The sequence below is a fragment of the Corvus moneduloides genome, chromosome 2 (genome assembly GCF_009650955.1).
Source record: "Corvus moneduloides isolate bCorMon1 chromosome 2, bCorMon1.pri, whole genome shotgun sequence".
NCBI lineage: Eukaryota > Metazoa > Chordata > Aves > Passeriformes > Corvidae > Corvus > Corvus moneduloides.
Window position 1 is genome coordinate 81,930,813 of NC_045477.1, and position 19,225 is coordinate 81,950,037.

General features: G+C 37.2%; 1 protein-coding gene across 21 annotated transcripts in view; it reads right to left on the reverse strand.

Annotated features, from left to right (window-relative positions):
* Nucleotides 1-19,225, reverse strand: part of DOCK9 (dedicator of cytokinesis 9) — a 116,852-nt gene that overhangs the window by 79,639 nt on the left and 17,988 nt on the right. For 6 of the 21 annotated variants that reach the window (XM_032100098.1, XM_032100096.1, XM_032100095.1 and 3 more), the window contains exon 1: nt 17,486-18,096. The exons of 4 other annotated variants lie outside the window; for them this stretch is intronic. In XM_032100098.1, the coding sequence (XP_031955989.1) occupies nt 17,486-17,647 (162 nt within the window). In that variant the 5' untranslated portion in view covers nt 17,648-18,096. Of the gene's footprint in view, nt 1-4,917; nt 5,186-17,485; nt 18,098-19,225 lie in introns of those variants that run through there. 11 more of the 21 variants (XM_032100111.1, XM_032100109.1, XM_032100107.1 and 8 more) reach the window with 3 other exon arrangements.

Here is a 19,225-nt window from a genome sequence, read left to right on the forward strand (position 1 = left end):
GTGACAGGTTGGTTTGAGAGTAGTGCAGGATGACTGACCTCTAGGAGAAACAAAAATAAATACTGCAAATTAAACTGTGCCTAAAAAATGACCAGCAGAGAAGGACCATTTGATTTGCATATACAATCAGTCTCTTCAGTTAGCTTAAAAGATTTGGCTTCACAATTGGCTTAAACTAATTAAAAGCAGGGCTGACACTAGAAGGACCCGTCCCCTCTCTCATGGCACGTTTCTGAGCCTTCTCACACTAAGACCAGCAACAGAGCCAGAGCTGTTGTGACAGATTAGGAGGTGACCTGGCTTCAGAGAGTTCCTTCCAACCAAGGACCTTCCAGTCAGATTGTGTCTGAAATACTGATCAGATGGCAGTGTGACCACTTGTGGCAATCTGGGGAGCTTTTTGAAGGAAAGAATAAACATACGCATGATCAATACTGTCAAAAAGCGCACATACCAGGACATCTACTATCTGAACTAGCAAGTGGATAGACACACAGCCCCAATTCCACAGCCTGATAGCAAGGGAAAGCTGTCATCACAAATGGGTAATGGACTTTTACACAGTGCTGCACATGATCAGCATTCTCATCCACTTCTCCCTGGTGCTGAAGAGCTACATCTATCCTCCTGTTAATTCTCTTGGGAAGGTGATAGGCAAAGACTGGAAGAAAGCTAGTTCTGGCTTCTCTCATTTTACCAGCAAAATCAGAGGAAAAGGATTACTTTTAGAGTATAAATGTAACTAAAGTTATTTCATGGGCATGCAAACACACACACACACACACACACACTTGTCTAGCACAGCTAACTCAAAACCTAAAGATGCAGCTTTAAAAAAATCCAATTAATTGCAAATGCCTCTCTCTCCTTGCAGTCACAAAAATGGTTCACCACAACTATAAAATTTGTGAAAAGGAATCTCAGAAGAATATGAGCTTTGCTTATATTTTGTTTGCTTGCTGTAAACACAAGGTTGAAAAAAAAAATCCTTCCTCAAGAAAAGCTTTTAAAGAATCTAAAGCTCACTGTAGCTGAGGTCTTGAATACAGACCTCTCCTATTTAATCAGTGAGGTACTTGATTTGCAGAAATATCATTTATGTAAAAATTAATGAAGAATGTGCTCCCTCAGGTTCCTCCTAAATGTTACTCATTTCTTTCTTAGTCATTTGTCAGATTCAAAAGGAAGAGGATGTTTTATCAGTTTGGACCAGATATGAAAAAAGAAAACAATAAACAACACACTGATACTGGCATTTAGCCAGACATAAAACAGTGCAAGGAAGCAGATTCTCTCTCAGGCTCTTCTACATTAAAAAAAAAAATCTGGTCTAGTATTTCATGTAATATAAATATGTTGGGTAGTTACAGGATTGTTAAATAGGATTTATGAACCAGCTGACACAGATAAAACTCAGCCCAGTTAAAACTGCAACATCAAGTTTATAGGCACTAAAACTCAGTCTTTCCAATAAGGCTTAATTTTTCCTATTAATTTGCAGCCAACAACATTTTTATTTCTGTAATCTAGGAAAATGCTAAGAGCATAGGGTTTCATGGGCTCCTGGTCTCGAGCCAACCAATGCTATATTTGTTGAAAGATAAAAGAGCAAATTATCTGCCATACCACTTTGGGTTTTGCCTGAGTATGAAAAGCATGGAAACTTATCAGAAATAAGAAGTATTTCAAAACAGCAGTCATGACACCCACACGGTAAGCATTTTAATCTGTCAGAATACATTTTATATATTAGGACAAGCAGCATCAAAATTCATCAGATAAAATAAATTTTAAGCTAAGAGTTCAGTGATTGCCTACACTACATACTACAGAAAAAAACCCACAGTACATGTTTCTCTTGCATGCTTAAATTGAGATAACTGTTATTGTCCAATTCTCTTCTCAGAAAACAAAAGATGGTAAGGCTAAGCGCACTGAATGTTGTTAGCCTCCTGCTACAAAACATTATTTACCTTATAAAAACATGTTTGGCATATACACCTGCAAATTAACAAGTTCCCATAAGGAGTAAAATGGAGCTACAGGCACTAGCAGGAAGCAGGATACAAACAGATGAATAGGTGTTATGTATTTCTTAATAGTGGCCTGAGGCAAGCCACTGTGGACATACAATAAGATTATTTAATACTAAACATGGGTAACAGCTCCCTGTATCTTACTGTCCCACAATAAACATAAAATAAATTGCCCAGGTCGAGGTTTTAAAAATTAATTCAAGAAATTATATGTATCCTAGAGCTCACTTTTAACTATTGCATTTTATACTGACAGCAAGTTTCCAAGCAGAAAGATGAACTCCAAATGATCCAACTTCCCAGAAACATCATCTATTTTGATACGCAGTTACTACCTCTGACTATCAAAATGCAGCTGGACAGCAGGCATACTCATCCAGTAACTTCTACAACAGCTAGCACAACAGCACTTCATCTCAAGCAGGGTTTCGAGGCACCACCTGGAAAATCTAAATGCTTTTTCCATGGGCTCTTCTTGCTTTTAACCTCAAGAGCAAAGTTATGACACAATCTAATTCAAATCACAGGGACACAAGACAGCACACATATTGACATACTGGCACTGAAAGCAGCAGATAACTCTTTCTGTAAACTTACCCACCTAACCAGGAAAAGTTAATTCAGGCACAGCATTCAATCAAATAACATTGTTTCAATAACATATGGGATGCTTCCAGTTATAAATACCTAGTCCCCTCAATACTCCGAAAGACTCTCAGTGAACTACATTTAAAATAATTAAATGAATACGACATAAATGAATATGACAAAAAACCTGTTGCTTCCTGACAGCTGATTCTATCTGATCTTTATAAAGAATACTTATTGAGTGCTAGGCAAATCACATCCTAATTGCACAAAAGGAATACATCCACACCTGAAAGAATGTTTTAGACAACAGTCGATGAGAGGTATTACTAGAGTAAACCAGAAGCCTACTGTTCCACATGCTTTTGAGGATTGCTATCTAATGCAATTCCCAGGTTTTTAACCCAAGAAACAAGAAATTCTGCTGTTTAGAATTCATTACAGCAACTAGCAACTTTGTCAGTCTTAGTTATTACCATACTGTACTCTTCACCAATGACAGGATACCTACCTTCACTGTGCCAGTAAAAATGTAGTGCAACATCACAGCCCAGTGAAATAAAAATGGACCCAAATGTCAATGTGAAATGAAACATAATGCCTTACTTTTTGCTTTCTGCTTGGCAGCATACTTGCTGCAGGTTACTTGCACCACTTCATCTAGCTTTCCTCAATAACTAGACAAAAGGGATCTGTAATTATGCTATATATACACTTTTGTGTGTATATACATATATATAAACAGATTAATACCAAAATAGCAACTGAAATGATACTGAAGACATTTTTATGTGACCTTTGTAAAACCTAAATGTTCTTCCCTTTAAATATTGACCTTTGTGTTGAATGCATGCACTTCATCTAAAAATGAAAAAAGGAGAGCAAACACTGGAGGTATATTATTTCACAAACATTAAATTAAATAGTATTTGAAAAATTACAAGGAGGTACTTCATAAATGGTGATAAGTAAACACAGTATTGTTTTATACTTTTTTTCTTCTTAAGTAAGTACATGTGCCTTGCTGATTAGCTGCAGTACCCTAAGTATCTGCAGAAATACTAATATCCTCTCTGAGCATTCATGGGGGAATAAAAACAATTCTAAATAAAGTTAAACAGTCCAAAGGCAGGAAAGCACACACAAGATTAGCTCATATTGTACTGATGAAAATCTGGACCAGAAATCAGAACACACCCATCCAAAAAAACCCCATGTTTTACTAACAACTCTCTGAATAGAATAAAACTAAAAAAAAGTTTGTCTTACTAGCACACGTGTAAGCTTTCAGTTATATACAGTAACAATTCCCAAAAAGTTACAGATGAGTATTACTAAACACAGATGGCCAGCATGTTTTAGTTCAATTCTTAAATGCACAGTGTGAAGCTCAAGTAAGAGGGAGAGGGGACACTATAATTTGAGGATTGCCCCACTAACTTCAACTACAGCCACACAAATAAAGAGGACCAACAGCAGCAGCAATTAAGCATGAAATAATACTAAATAGAGTTGAAATTTTAGTAAGAACTATCAAAGTACTTCTTTCTACTGCTATATAAGTACTAGTTTAACAATCCTCCTCTGAAGAGAGTTGGTGGATTCATTACAGCTCACTTACTATGTTTTCTTGCTGTACTACTAAAGTTCCAACAGAACTAAATGTCTAGCAGTGTTTCAGACAAAATAGTTCTTATTTGATTATTTCCCCCACATACAGAAAATTCCCTTTTCCTTCACTGGAAGCTATTTTAAAACTTTAAATTCCTAAATAATGTGCACTGAAAGAATTGAAAAAATAGGTCCTTTAACAGATACATAGATACTTTAACAGAAGTACTCATTAATTATTTAGATAGTTCTTTGATCATTTAAGTAAAATTTAACTGTCACACACACACTTTAGGGAGTTCAAATATATATTAATTGGAAGATATGCTGGGCAATTAAAAACTAGAGGTGCTAGAAAGTATTTTGAAGCATATGTAGTTTTCATGCTAGGTTCAAAGAGCTGTACAACTATGCTACATAGAAGAGACTGAAAAGCAGCTAGTCTGAAAGCCAAATTCCAAAGTCATACTCAAAGAGAACCAAAGATCTGGTAAACCAGAACAACAAAAATCAATTAAAAAGGCAGACAACACACAAAGAACCAAACCTAAATCCTAAATGCAAATTATTCACAAGTAAGAATGCTGGAACTTTTCATCAGCATCAGATTAAGCAGTTTTTCATTGACAGAGAGAACTGGAATTATTAAAGGGAAGAGACAGCTTGTTTAAAGAACTCTTACCAGCACAACCACAGGACTCTCTGCTTCCACTTCACAAGGACCTGCATCCTTGCCCTTCTGCGGAGATTCTACAGTAAGCTCTTTCTTAGGATTTCTGTTTGTTCTTGCCTGCATTCTTTCATTGAAAATACAGACAGCAGCAAAACTGTATGCTTTTTGGCATCAAAGTAATCGACATGCCAGTGATCCAGTGAAAACAAAAGCTTTTTCCCTGGCACAAGCAGCACAAAGTACAAACTAGTCTAACTTCTCAGCTGCAGTTTGCTAAATCTGTTATGGTGGGAATGCATGACAGACAAAGGCCAGCCCCTAAGCATGCTGTATTCCTCTGGGGAGGGAAAAGGGAAAAAAAAAGGTGGATCCATTCTAATGCCTTAAGGTCGTGAGTCAAACACAAAAGAGAATGTACATATCTAAAATTACCATGTAAAACAGGCTGAGCCTTTTACAGCATGTAGAAAATCAAGGCTTTAATAATTTAAAAATATTTTTAATGTAATAATTAGTCACTTATTGACAACTGTGTCTCTTGAGAAGTATAAAACCCTAAGTATTGTGGTTCTTAAATATTTTTGCATTAATGTCACTTACTCGGGTGCTATTAACAACCAGCCAATAACCAAGGACATTCTCCATGATCAATGCCCTGAACTGATACATTGCTCCTTTTTGGGTGTAGGGTGGGCATGACCTTTTTATCTTAGTGCTAAATCCATATTAAAAGTTTCACTTAACACCAAATTGCCTTCACAGTAAAAATCTTACATAGTCTACAAAGATGCTAACTTGAAATAAAATTCAAAAACCACCTTAATACCTTTAACCCTTTGGCACTTAACTCTTCAACTACCAGTACCCCTCTGCCTCTTCGCTCTCTTCAGCCAGTTAGCTCACTGCTGTATTGCACATTATTTGTGCTCATTACTCACTCCTCACAACCCTTCAACACTGTAGGCATCCATCACTGATCAGCATCCAAAATCACAGAGAAGACAATGCAACAAAATCTTCACACATTTTAAGAGAAGACACTTGAGGGAACCTCGGTCCTGCAGCCACGAAGACCATCCAGCCATCACTCACTGCCTTTGGCTAGTACAGAACCCTGCAGGATGTCTCCCTTGTCTTATGAACGCTTTGCACAAGTGTCTCTTGGCCTCCAGATATCTAGGCTATAACAGTGCTCAGCAGTTGCTATCTTGATTCCTGTCCTTAATTACAACACAAACTCAAGTCATGCTTCAACTTTGCTTTTTTGACCCAACTACTCCCTTACTATACCACTGCTTACAGACACTGTTCAGCACACACATACAGTGGTAAAATAAGAAGCAGCAATTTTTTTGGAATCATTTCTGTGCAATTGCAAAGCAATTTTGTATGCATCCTACCTGACATTTTTGGAATTTTTAAGGTTTGACTACTCCAACTTCCCCACCCAGTAGTTTTAGCATATGCTAGATTCCCCATGAAAAAAAAAGTGAACTGTGATGAGCAGTTTTTTCCAGGTTTTGAGAGGAATATTTTGGTTTTCCCTTTGTTTCTTTTTAACACTAATGAGTTGCAACCTCAGTAGCTGTACTTACCAACCAAAAATACATCTGAGAGAAAATTCAACTCCCCAGAGAAGCACATCCCTATTTTAAACACTCTGTCCAGTAAGGAACCAGACAGCTGTGGAAAGTAAGCCACCACCTTCATTCAACTCTCAATTCTCTCAGGACAGTTAGTTATCTCACTTCAATATAACTCACATCCTAAATTTAACTTGGCATGAACTTTTATCTGTTCTCTAATAGAAGAGAAAGTCACCTTAAACTGCAGAAAGCAGATGAAGTTGTGGAGAAGCACAAATATCCTCCTCTATTGCCAGTATTTTTAAGAAGGCACAACTTCAGGCAAGGTTTCTTATTCTTCAAACCTAACGTAAGATGTTGATATCCCCTTCTCTCCACTCTCATACTTGCACAACATGCTATTTCAGCCTGCACTCCTGAAATTGAGCCTGAGTTTGCCCATCCCATCCACAATGCAAGTACATTTCTAAAGAGTGGACAGAAAGAAATAATAACATTTTAGTTCAGACAATAATGATTTATTATATTTCTGTCTTTTTCTCCAGGAAATACAAGTTCAATCTATGTACTTTTTAAGCTGCCTCTCTCATACTGAGACACCAAACTTCAGAGAACAGTACTTTATGAAGCTTCATTAAGAGTTAAGAAGGAAATCAGCAGTTTAGTCAAATTTACAAAACAGATCTTCCTGTGTAAAGCAAGGTAGACAATAGTTCAAGAACATTTAGTTACACTTTTTATTTTGCACCAGCCCCTTTTGTTTTCAGAGAACGGAAGCACAGAACAGCTTAGACTAAATTACACCATTACTTGAGGATGCAGCTGCCAAACAGGAATTTGTTTCATTGAGATGGTCTGCAATTATACTTAACTGCAACCAGAAATGCACAACCTTATTATGCAAAAGGCATTTGTGAACACACTAATAAAGACTTAGAAATTATATATGTTTTAAATAGTATTTCTTCTCCTTAATTTAACAAAGGATTCTTCTTCTAAATGGCAACATTATTTTATCCTGGTCAGGTACTTCTCTTGAATGCATCTGGACTACTTTAATTCATATTCATATTTAATTCATAGTATAAATGTGATTTTCTTTCCTTGCCATTCTTCCTATTCTTCTCTAAACATGATGAGGAACAAAAGAAAGCCAACAGGCTAACATTTTTATAACATCAGTTTAAAGATATAGCTATTTTTCCTTACTGAATAACAAATGTAATTTCTAGCTTGCATTTCATTAACATGGCTATACCATTAGAAGAGGTTCTTTTATTTAACAAAAACAGAAGAGTAAGGCAGTACCTCTGGAACTGGATCCTGCATGAAATAGACCTTAACTGCCAAATTGATGCGTACTTCCAACATTTATTTTCTGCTGAGGACTTAAGTGATTACCTCAAGAATTTAATTAATTTAAAAATACTTAGGGGGAAAAACAAACAAACAAAAAACCACGGCAAAAATATCAAAGCAAACCAAACAAACAAAATCCCAAGAGATACTGCTTATCCAGGCATCACACAGTCAAAAGACTTAAGCTACTTTAATAGTGTATTGAAACAATTTACCAATAACACATTAAGATTCAGAAAGTGAAAGATGAACACCAGAACTTTAAGACATGATGAAAATTATCATCTTGTTACATGACCTGTAGTTTTAACCTCCTTAACTGCAATTAAAAAAAAAAAAAAAAAAGACTAACAAAAAAGTACTCAATTTGTTGCATCAATCAGTTACCTCAATAAAGATCAACAGAAAATCCAGGAAAACACACAAAAAATGTCTCTGTACAAAAGTTGACTGTATTTCCAACACGATTCCCAAAATGGTGGCAAATTACTAGCTAGAGACCTATCTGCAAAATAATTCACATTATTATGGAAACAATGCAATTCATCTTTTTACAAACATGGTGGCTTGAAGGACTTCACATGGTACTTTTAAAAACAGTAGTTTTCACACCACTTCCAACAGCCAAATATTTGGCTCCCTTCTTGCATCATATACTCCTAAGGAACAGCCTAAGTAATTACAAAATTACCTAGGTTCTCAGGATTACAAAGTTCTCAGTATTTCTGGCATACCCCAGTGATTCATCCAGCCAATTTGCTGCCCAAAGGACAAGTTCCTCACATGGACTCTTATTCTTTCAAATCACTTTTTCCTTTAAGAACTTACTTAGCTAATGCACAATATCACATAATAAAAAGTGAATGATGGTAAGGGAACAGGCAGCATATGAGAATGGAAGATAAGATGACTACCCAGCCTCCCTGTAGGAACAACCTAAAATCTGAGTAGTTGGGTTTAATGGCCCTTCTTTTGCTTCAAGTCCTACTTAAAGTCTGCATCAAGATCACTAAACCTACTACCTGTAATTACAGCCATCAAACTTGCCTCTGTAACCTTTTCTAGGGAAAGAACTGTCCTTAACCTGGAGCAGCTGGTGGGGGGGGAGCAAGAGCAGAGGAATAATATTACTGTAGGTATGCATGTCCTGTATATTGGAAAACAGAAGGATTTGATATTATTTACTAAAACCCTACACCTGTTCTCTACTCCTTTGTGGCTTTAAATTTCCTGGCAACTCACAGAATCTCTCAAAAAGTAATTAAAAAATGAGAAGGATTGATAACTGGAGGGGGTTGATGCTTTGTTTTGTTAGAGCTTTGGGCGTTGGGATTTTTGGTTGGTTGGTTTTTGGTTCGGGCTGGATTTTTAAGGCAGTAGCTCATCTGAAAATACAGACCCACCTTAGCGGAATGACAAGGACACTAAAAGCCAGTACTTCTTGCTCTCATCTGTATTAGTACAAGATATTCCAGCACTGCCCTCCCACACTTGGCAGCCTGCCTTGCAGCTGTATTCAAGGTTAACATTTCACAAGTCAGTGGAAGATTCAGTGTTGCAGCTATACGTATCTTAATGCTGCCAAGTTTCATAAGTGACCAACAGATACGTGCTTCCCTGGAAGAACATATTCACAAGTTCAAGTGAAAGCCTGATTGCAGATGGAATGCAGCATGCAAGTCACCTGGCAATTCCCTGCCATCCACTCTACGCTCAGATGAAACAAAAAGTCATACAAAACTCAGTTAGGAAGACTCCTTCTATGGCAAACACTGCAAATGTGTAATTTGCAGTCCCACCAATAAGGAGAACATTCTTGGTTGGAAACAGAGATGAAAAAAGAAAATGCATAAGACACAGATATGAGTGTGCTACATATTATGCAACTTTTCATGTTCACTTTCTTTGGTAAAGCAAGAAAGAAGCCTATTTTGTAACAGGGAGAACAACAACCCCTCTTTGCAGAGGTATCTGTAAATCAGTATGAATGATACAATCTTAAATTTTGCATTGCACGTAAAATTACTCTCTAAACATTATTTCTAAGGAGAGAGTTAAGTAGCCTGGATAGGACAGAGATGCTGAAATACTCCACAGAAGAGATCTCGATCATGAGTAGGTTGCATTGATGAAAAAAGGTAACACCAATGTACAGGTCTTGTAGTACCACTCAAGAAGCTGGAATAAAAAACCTTTCTTTTAGTAGCAGTATAAAGTTAAAGGATTCTCCCAGTGAGCGTCTCTATTGGATCCATAGTGATTCTGCACACTGCATTTTTTAAAAGCTTTATTTCACAGAATAAAAATTTGGCTAAAGTTGTTAACACAAACATGGCATATCTCATTATTTCTCAAGTACACAGATTATCTGACACACAAGATACAGTACCTTAGTTTGGACACTCTTACATTGTGACAAATAAAAAACAAAACAAGTGTAAAATCACAGCAGAGCTAAACAAAATGCAGATTAAATTTTGTCCATGTCACATATTTGCATAGTACTATATATGAGGTATCAACTTGTGATGCAATAAATTTCATACTATTGATGCCCTAGGTTTTAACTTTCATATTTTTCAAATCCTGTACTGCCTAGTGTGTAACTCTGAAGTTTCTTGTAGCTTGTTCACTTCTGCTCTCTCGTGCTAGGTAGACATAACAAAGCCTCTCCAGGCCTGCTCTCCAAGGACACCCAGACCATCCTATGCCCAAAAAGTATAAGCCAAAAGCTTCTGAAAGGGGGGCAAGCTTGGGGAAGTTACATCATTAACTGAAGCTTTAATTGGAGAATTTGTGCTGATATGCAAATGAACCAAACCTATAAAAGTATGAAGAACTCATGACCTGTCATCCATCTTGGGGTCCATCTTGTCAATAGCCTCTGGCTCCCCAGGGTGTACCTTTGAAGGCCTTTCAAATAAATACCTACCTTTATTCCCTTACTCCTGTCTAGTCTCTGTTTTTAGGTTGCCTCTCAAGGCATCACCACCTTAGTAGGCATGTATCTGTTTTCAGGGAAAACCTGACTTCCTTAAGGTCACAGGGGAAAAAAAAAAAAGAAAACAAATTGGTAGAATTTAGTATAGGAGACTTCAAGATTAAAACTGCGCTTCCAAATTAGCTATGGTTCTGACATATCTCCTTATAGACAGGACAGACACAAGCAGACTGACTTGTGAGAACAGTATTGGACCAAAGATGGCTTTTTTCTTAACTGGACAGGACCTTATGACTATTAGAAACTAAGAGGATAGAACAGACACACAAAAAGTGAATCAAACCCCCAAGTCTGAAGATCTCTCAAATGGAAGTGGTTCTGTGCCAACCAAGCCTGAGGGGGAACTCTTCCCACTGTGTAGCACCAATCTTACACGACTTTTTCCAGGAACAATTTGCTCCTAGAGGAGAATGTTAATTCACCTCTCTCATTGGACTGAAGTAAGAGTACACTTTTGTTTGCCCTCAACTGAAATACAAAAGTGTCTTGGACTTCACACTGGAGAGTTTTAAGAAACAAGAACACTGCAAGAGTTAGCAGGTGGCTCCCAGCTTTGGGTCTTCAGCACAAGACCCACCTGTTGAGTGGGTCCAGAGTAGGGTCACAGTGCTGAACCACCTCTCCTCTGACAGGCTTGGAGAATTGGGATTGCTCAGCCTGGAGAAAAGAAGGCCCCGGGGAGACTTTAGAGCAGCTTTCCAGTACCTATAAGTGGCCGATGATAGAGCTGGAGAGGGACTTTTTACAAAAGCCTGTAGTGATAGGACAAAGGAGAATGTGCTTTATATTGAAGGAGGGTTGGTTTAGATGAGATATTAGGAAGAAATTCACTAATGTGAGGGTGGTGGTGAGGCACTGGCACAGGTTGCCCAGACAAGTTGTGGATGCTCCACTCCTGGAGGTGTTCAAGGCTGGGTTGGATGGGCCTCTGAATAACCTGGCCTAGTGGAAGGTGTCCCTGCCCAGGGCAGGGGGGTTGGAACTAGATGATCTTTAAGGCCCCTTCCAACCCAAACAATTCCATAAGTCTATGATTTACTTTAATTGCATTTAATTTCATGAAGAATAGGGTACCTGCATCTGTAGATGACTCAAATGAGCACTTCAGGCTATTTCTAAAGGAAGTGGATAAAAGTACTGAGAAAGAGGAGCAGAGAAGTCAACTCCTTTGCATGTGCTCATTAAGTCTAGACTCCAGTCTTAAAAGCCCTACCCATGCAGCTTCTCCACCACAGAAGTCTTCTCACTCCTTAAGACCATATAAAATTTTATGGAGGGGAGGGTTCAGGAGTTTTTTTAATGACATTTAAGTTTTTTGGGTGGTTTGGGGTTTTTTTGTTTGGTTTTTTTTGTTTGGGTTTGTAGGTTTTTTTGTTGTTTGATAGGGTTGTGTTGTTCTTTGGGGTTTTTTTAGCTCCAGACATTTTGATTTCTTTCAGCACAAGATATCCTGCTCCCCCAAGAGTCCCTGCTGCTACATTCGAAGGGAACATGTTTCCCACCTGGCTGTAAACTGGTTCCATACTTTTGGGTTGGATATCTTTCTGTGCCAGTCCAACCTATACTGTCATAGATGAACAATGGTTTATGCATGTAGACTTGAGCAACTATCCTGATTTTATCCCCAGGCCTAAAGACATTTTTCCTGAAGATAAAATGCTTAATCTTATCTTCTGCATGCCAGTGCACTCAGTGCCTGCCAGCCTGGTTCTCATAGTCCTCTCATGCATCTTTCAAAGACGTGTACTTGATGTAGGTACTACGCACTTGGTGAATGTGTGCTGCAATTTCCCCTGCTGAGAGGGCAGAGGGATATAAGGAGATGGACATTCGAGTATTCTTCCCATAGGAATCTAATCAAAACAAAAGAAGTCTACAGAAACCGTCGGGAGATTCAGCCAAAACTACAAGTCAGCACATCAGACGCCAGGTTTTTATTCAGCCAGAGCAGTAAGATGAAAGGAGTTAAAAGAAGTGCTCTAATTCAAGTGACCCATGAAAAAAACCCCATGCAACAGTTAGATGCTGTACTTATACATATCTGTTTTTTCCTTATTAAGAGGCCTAATGAAGCCTAATGCTCCCGTTGCTGATGAATAAAAGCCACTCATAATACAGTTACAAGTTGAAGCAAGTTATGAGAGTGTAACAACAGACTAACCCATACAAATTGTCAGCACACCATTACAGAATTGCTGCATAAGCTGTTTAAGCATATTAAAATAAAACAACTTCCACTTACTCAGCACAATTTCTTCCTTAGAACTCTCTCCTTTATATATTTCTACTTTATTTCTACTAGACTTTCTACCTCATACAAACAAGTTGATATTAATTTGCAAATTCAGACAGCAAGAACACATCTAAGCTATTTAAGGCTTTAAGGTTTATTTAAAACACAACACATGTTAAATTAAGGAGACTCTTTTAAAAAAAAATTATACATATGTAGTTTACTTTGAAATCAAAATATCTGCAACTTGAATGTCTTCTATGGAGTTATTTCCAGAATGATGTAGCTCACTGCTGTCATTAGTCAATCTTCCCACATGCCCAGACTTTGGTATATCTTAAAGATGTCACAGTTTATTAATAAACCAAATGACTCATGAGCAGCACAGGAAAAGCAGTCACCAAAAAACTCAGGAACACCTAGTGATGACACTGCTATCAAGTCAACTGGTGACACAGACTAAGAAACTACAGCTACTAAAATGTAGCAGGCTCTGTTTCCAGCCAATACCTAAATCTACCCTATTAAAAGCTGTACATGTACTATTTCAAAATGCCCCGCATTCCTCCTCTGAAATTGTGTAAGCACAGTTTAAGTATCAGATATTTTCCATATCAGACACAATAAATGTAAAGACTACTTAAAATTATTAGGCCCCATCTTGCACAAGCTACAGCTATCATACTACCTTAGGTAGGTTTACCAAACTACAAGGTATCTAAAGCTTAACGAGAGAAACGGCAGCGCCGAATAGGCCATTAGAAGCAAACTGAGCAGAAAGCATTTCAAGCATGGAAAAAAAAGGAGTTGTTTTCTGCAATTTTCAGACAAATATATAATAAAAAAGTTAATGTCCTTCAGCCCAGTCTGTCTCCCTTCAGAATTTTCTAATTCTTCCATAGGTGCTGGTGGCACACTCAGCCCAGCTTCCTTCATCACTGAATACTTCAAGTGGCTTGTTAGCAAACCTCAAACTTTTTAAATGTTGCTAGTTCTATTATCACCACATCATTCGCCCTTGCTCATTTTCCACCTTTGTCAACCACCCAAAACAGTTGTTTAGGATCTAACTTGTACATTAACATTTGACTCTGAGATAATGATTGCTTATACAGTGATAACAAAAAAAAAAAAAAAAAAAAAAAAAAAAAAAAAAAAAAAAAAAAGGAATTTGAATAGAAAAAGAAATAACATGTAATATCATTCTGAAAATAAATCTTTAAAAAATCACAGGAAAATTAAGACAAACTAAGTAAAGTAGATAAGCATACAAGCTAGTATTCTGAAACTACATCCTTCAACTTACTACAAAATTAAGCACATTAAAATGTTTTCTCAACATTTGCCAGAAATAAATATGCCCAAGATGGGCATTTGGGGGAAATATAATTTCATTATTTTTGATGCAACTTTTAACAGCATCTCAAACTAAATTTATAATCTTTTATTAAAATGAAGATGCTTATCCATGTGGACCTAAGACCATACGAGATCCTGTGTTCTAGCAATACAAAGTTATAGGTTAGAAATGTTCCTGAAGCTAAGATACAGCATTTTCATTGCAAGTTTGAATGACATGAAATGGACAAAAATAAACTGTACTCCTGAGAAGACATTCTCATAGGGGCTTTATCTTTCCTTTAAGCAATCAGAAGAGCAGGCCCTCTTAAGATAAAACTGTAATTAGATTTAACTAGACTTTAGATTTAACCTCCTGACATCTGGGTTAAAGGGTAAATAAGAAAAACATGCTAAATCAACTGCCTCTGCCTCCTTACTTTCTTCTCAGAAGAGGTGATTTTTCCTTAAAGGGAGCTACTTCCTGAGAGTTTCCTATTCACAGGTTTTCAACACTGATTTTACAAGAGGATCAATGTACTGGTAAATTAAAGAACTCCCTGAAATTCACCAATGTTTTGACAATAGCTCTGCATCAGGAGATATTTGATCCAAAGTGGCTAAATAGACCTGATAGCAGGTGCAGACAAATAGGCTAAGCCAAGACATTGCAGCTCAGATGCATGTTACAACACAGACAAAGAGGTGAAACCACACACCCACTTGCATCTGTTGCAACAGTCACCAAAATAAAAAACAACACAAGCAAGTGATACTGCTTTTAGTGTCACTCTTTCGGTCCTGGCCATGCAGGTTCTCTTCAGAGATGAGATACCTGGAGCCTTCACCTCAGTGTACAGCTTCTCTAGTGAGGAGCAACATAATTTCGCCCCCTGAAAGCCACCACTTTGGAAGGGAAAGAGCTAGATAAGCTAGCTTTAATAGCAAAGAGTACAGACATTATATAATTTAAGAGATATAAGTTTTATATACTTCTACGAGTTCCATAAAATCACTCATCACTGTTGCCAGGATTGCAGTATCTTTCCCCTTCTTCCCATCCTTCAGAGAACCCCATTTTCCACTCTTCAGGGGTGTCGGTAGCAACTGCTCCCCAGCCTCAGACAACACCTAAGAAAGCAATAGCCAGTGCCAGCTCTGATTATCAAGAGCATGACCTTTAAACAAAGCCTGTTTTTTTCTTGTAAAACTCTGACTTTTATTCTTAAGGATTTCACTGGTCCAGTACAATGAACAGGAAGTCATGCTGACCCCTTGATTCCACATATTCCTCCATACTAACCTTCAGGTATTTTTCCCAGGAAAATATCTTATCTTGATCCACTACTTCCAGTTAAACCAAGTTAACAAAGCCATACAGACAAATTTTAAAAAATAGTATCATTACTTAAAAGCATCTAGACATCTTGGAGTTGAAAAATATCCAACCCCCTAAGAGACAGATGTGGAACTTCAGTTGCGAATGGCAGGTGAAGCATATTTTGAGCTTAATCTTGCCGGTTTGTACCAATTCTGTAGGACTAAATTAAAGAAAAATTATTACTGGAACAGTACCATGTGAAACAAAGTAGAAAAATATACAAAAAATGTCACTGTGTTCTCCAAGTTACATTAATTCATATTACATTAAAAAAAAAAGGAAGTATTTCTTCATTCACTCGCCTAACTATACGTAGAAGTCCAGGCCAGTAAGGGTGTTAGGTCTTAAATTCAATGGGTTACAAAAGTTACTTAAAGTGTTCATTACACAGAATTTAACAAATTTCTAGCAATCTTCTGTATGAGGCTAACTTAAAAATTGCTAACAGTGTAAAAAGTCCCCTAATACCCAGAGGAAGCCATTTTATTTTTAATATCAAACCATATTAAGCAAATGCAATACTATCATATACATACTACAAGTTATTTTAAGCATGAAGACAGCTCAGATTATTCTGTGTTCTTTCCTCGAAGCTTGTGTGTGTATCCATGTATAGAAATACACATAAATCAGTGCACACATATACACGTGTATATACATAGATACACACATATGTGCAACCACACACCTTTTTTCCCCTTATATTTCAGTTCAGCAAAAAAGGGGCCTGAGCAGCACAAAGGCAACAAAGCTTTGTGAAATTTCTAGAGAGTTTCCATAGCTGCAATTGCACAGCATGGGTAGCCAGCAAGATACAAGCTTGTCAAAATCTGTCCAGCTATTTCAGTGTACCACGCCCCTCTTATCCCAACTACCAAGCCAGTGACAAAGCAATTAGCAAGTAAACTCAAATTGTTTTAAATTAATATGTAAATCCTTAGCTAGTCCAATTGTGAAGCAAGCTGTGCACATTAGTTAGCTCCTCCAATTCCACCCCCTCAAGCCTAAATGTAATACACCTGACGCACAAACACGTCATTAACCTGGGGGGTACAAAGACCACAGTCTCACTTTAAAGCCTGGCTTCTTTACATCAGGAAACACCTAAAAAGCCTTTGAGAGCAAAGCAGGTTCAGGGAACAGTTATTGCTCCCCTGAACCATTTTTTTTTTCTTCTAGAATGCTCCTGTATCCCTTTCAGTAAGTTAAACAGAAATAGAACAGTTAAACAGTTTCAGAGGAAAAAAACCACACTCAAATCCACAAGAAAAAAAAAACCTTAAATGCTGGGTTACTGTTTCCTCAACAATGCCTTCCTTAGTTTTTTCAAATAACATAATCATCAGTTGCTCCTCAGCCAAAGTGCCAAATACATTCCAAGTGTATGTTTAGAAAGATCTAACAGCAGACAATCTTCTAAAACAATTACAGAGTGGAAACTCTTCAGAGCTATCAATACAAATCTAAATGATAAAAGGAATATGAATCTTAAGCTTTAACACTACAGCTGCATGCACACATACATAACATGCCACATACATGCACTAACATCCTACAATATCAGGACAAGATATATATCCATGCCTGTACATAGCAGATGTTAAATAAACATGCTATTCTGTTTTTAGTTTAGCTTTCAATTAGCAGATAAAATTATTAATGAAACAAGTTTTATTTACCAGGAATGAATGAATCAATATTTCTGAATCTTCATCTGGCAAGCTGAATGCTGTGTATTCAAGGGCATTGTTTTCCCCTTGCTGTTTGCATATATAACCACAGTTTCTCTCAAAAACTGTACGAATGCCTTTAAACAAAATCACACTTGTCGTGCAACCCATTCCCAATCTGTTGAATTTTGCATTTCTAGCAGCCCTGATCGCATTTGCAGAATGTCTTCTTCCGTTGCTCGACTCGAGTAATTTTCCTGTGCTTTGCAGAAATATTTCTTTGTACAATCCTCATTATGTCCCACATTTAGTATGTTCCTTGACAAGAAACCATCAGCTACTGAAATGTAATCCTATTTGCTTAAGCCAAACACTGCCAAAAATCCAGCCGCTGAAGACAAAAAATCAGAGGGCGATGAAAAGCAAAGGATACCTCAGCTGTAGAAGATAGGAGGCTTTCAGCATGTGCTGTACTCCACCACAGAGATGAAAAGATATTCCAAGGGGTTATGGAAAGAGCTCCTATATTCAGAGATCCTTAGAACATAATCAAAGATGAAAGGAAACTGCAAAGATACTGCTGCAGTTTCTGCTGCCAGCCACAAAGAATCCTCTGCTGCTGCAAGAAAGCAGTCTCCCAGAATGCTTAGCACAGAGTTCGTACTGGCAAACACTTCTTTACTTGACCTATATGTGCTTTTTAATGTCTGAAACAAAAAGCTTCAATATAAAAACCTGAAAATATGAGGGGGAAGTTCTTAAATCACTGCTGCTATGGAAAGAAAACAGCATGCTACATACACTTTCTTCAATCAAATCTGTATGTCAGAGCATGCTATTATCAGTTCAAGCAAACCACAAGGGAGCTGAAGACTGTCTTCACTTTTCCCTTTCTTTCTTGCATACAAAGTGATCCATCGATTCCCACCAAAACTGAATTTATTAGTCCTTGATTGCAAATAGTCAATAGCCATAAAGGAAAAGGAAAAAAAAAAAAAGGAAAAAAAAAGAAAAAAAAATACTATCTAGTTCAGACCAACATCCACCTCTACACCAAAAATATAGAATGAAATTTAAAATACATGCATTTCTCAGTTTTATGGTGACTCACACCTGTACTGACTGAATTTATTGCTACAGGACTCTACTTCACATACTGCACTGGTATCTGTCGTACAAGTACATAAATATCTTTAACAGACACTGAGAAGAGATGTTAAATTTTTAGCACTACTCTTAAAGGCAAGCAATTTGCAAGAAATTACTGTCCCAATCCACACCACAAGAGTACCATATCACCCCGTCAGAGATTGCTGGTAACTCTTATATTCCTGCTAAACTGAAAGTATTGAGATGTATTTACTTATTTACTTACAAAATTGTAGAACTGGATGAAAAAGTAATCTTACAAAATCAAAACTGTTGCAGTGGAGTTAAAACAAGCTAAATTAAAAGCATGGAAGGGAGGGAATAAACAGATTCAAGATGTCAGCTACAGATTTGCCCCCATGCAAATTTTCTTCTCAAGGAAATATTTGCAAGCTATAATGATACATTTACAAGAAATATTTCAGACTTATTAGCATTTTTCCCTAACATCTGCCTAGTTAATATATGTCAATATGCTTCTCATTACATTTCTAACCTAAATACAACATAATAACATGCAGACACATCAATAAAAAAACCCAAAAACCCAGCAATATTTGACAGTGATCCAAGTAGTTCCTGTCAGTCCCATATTCACAA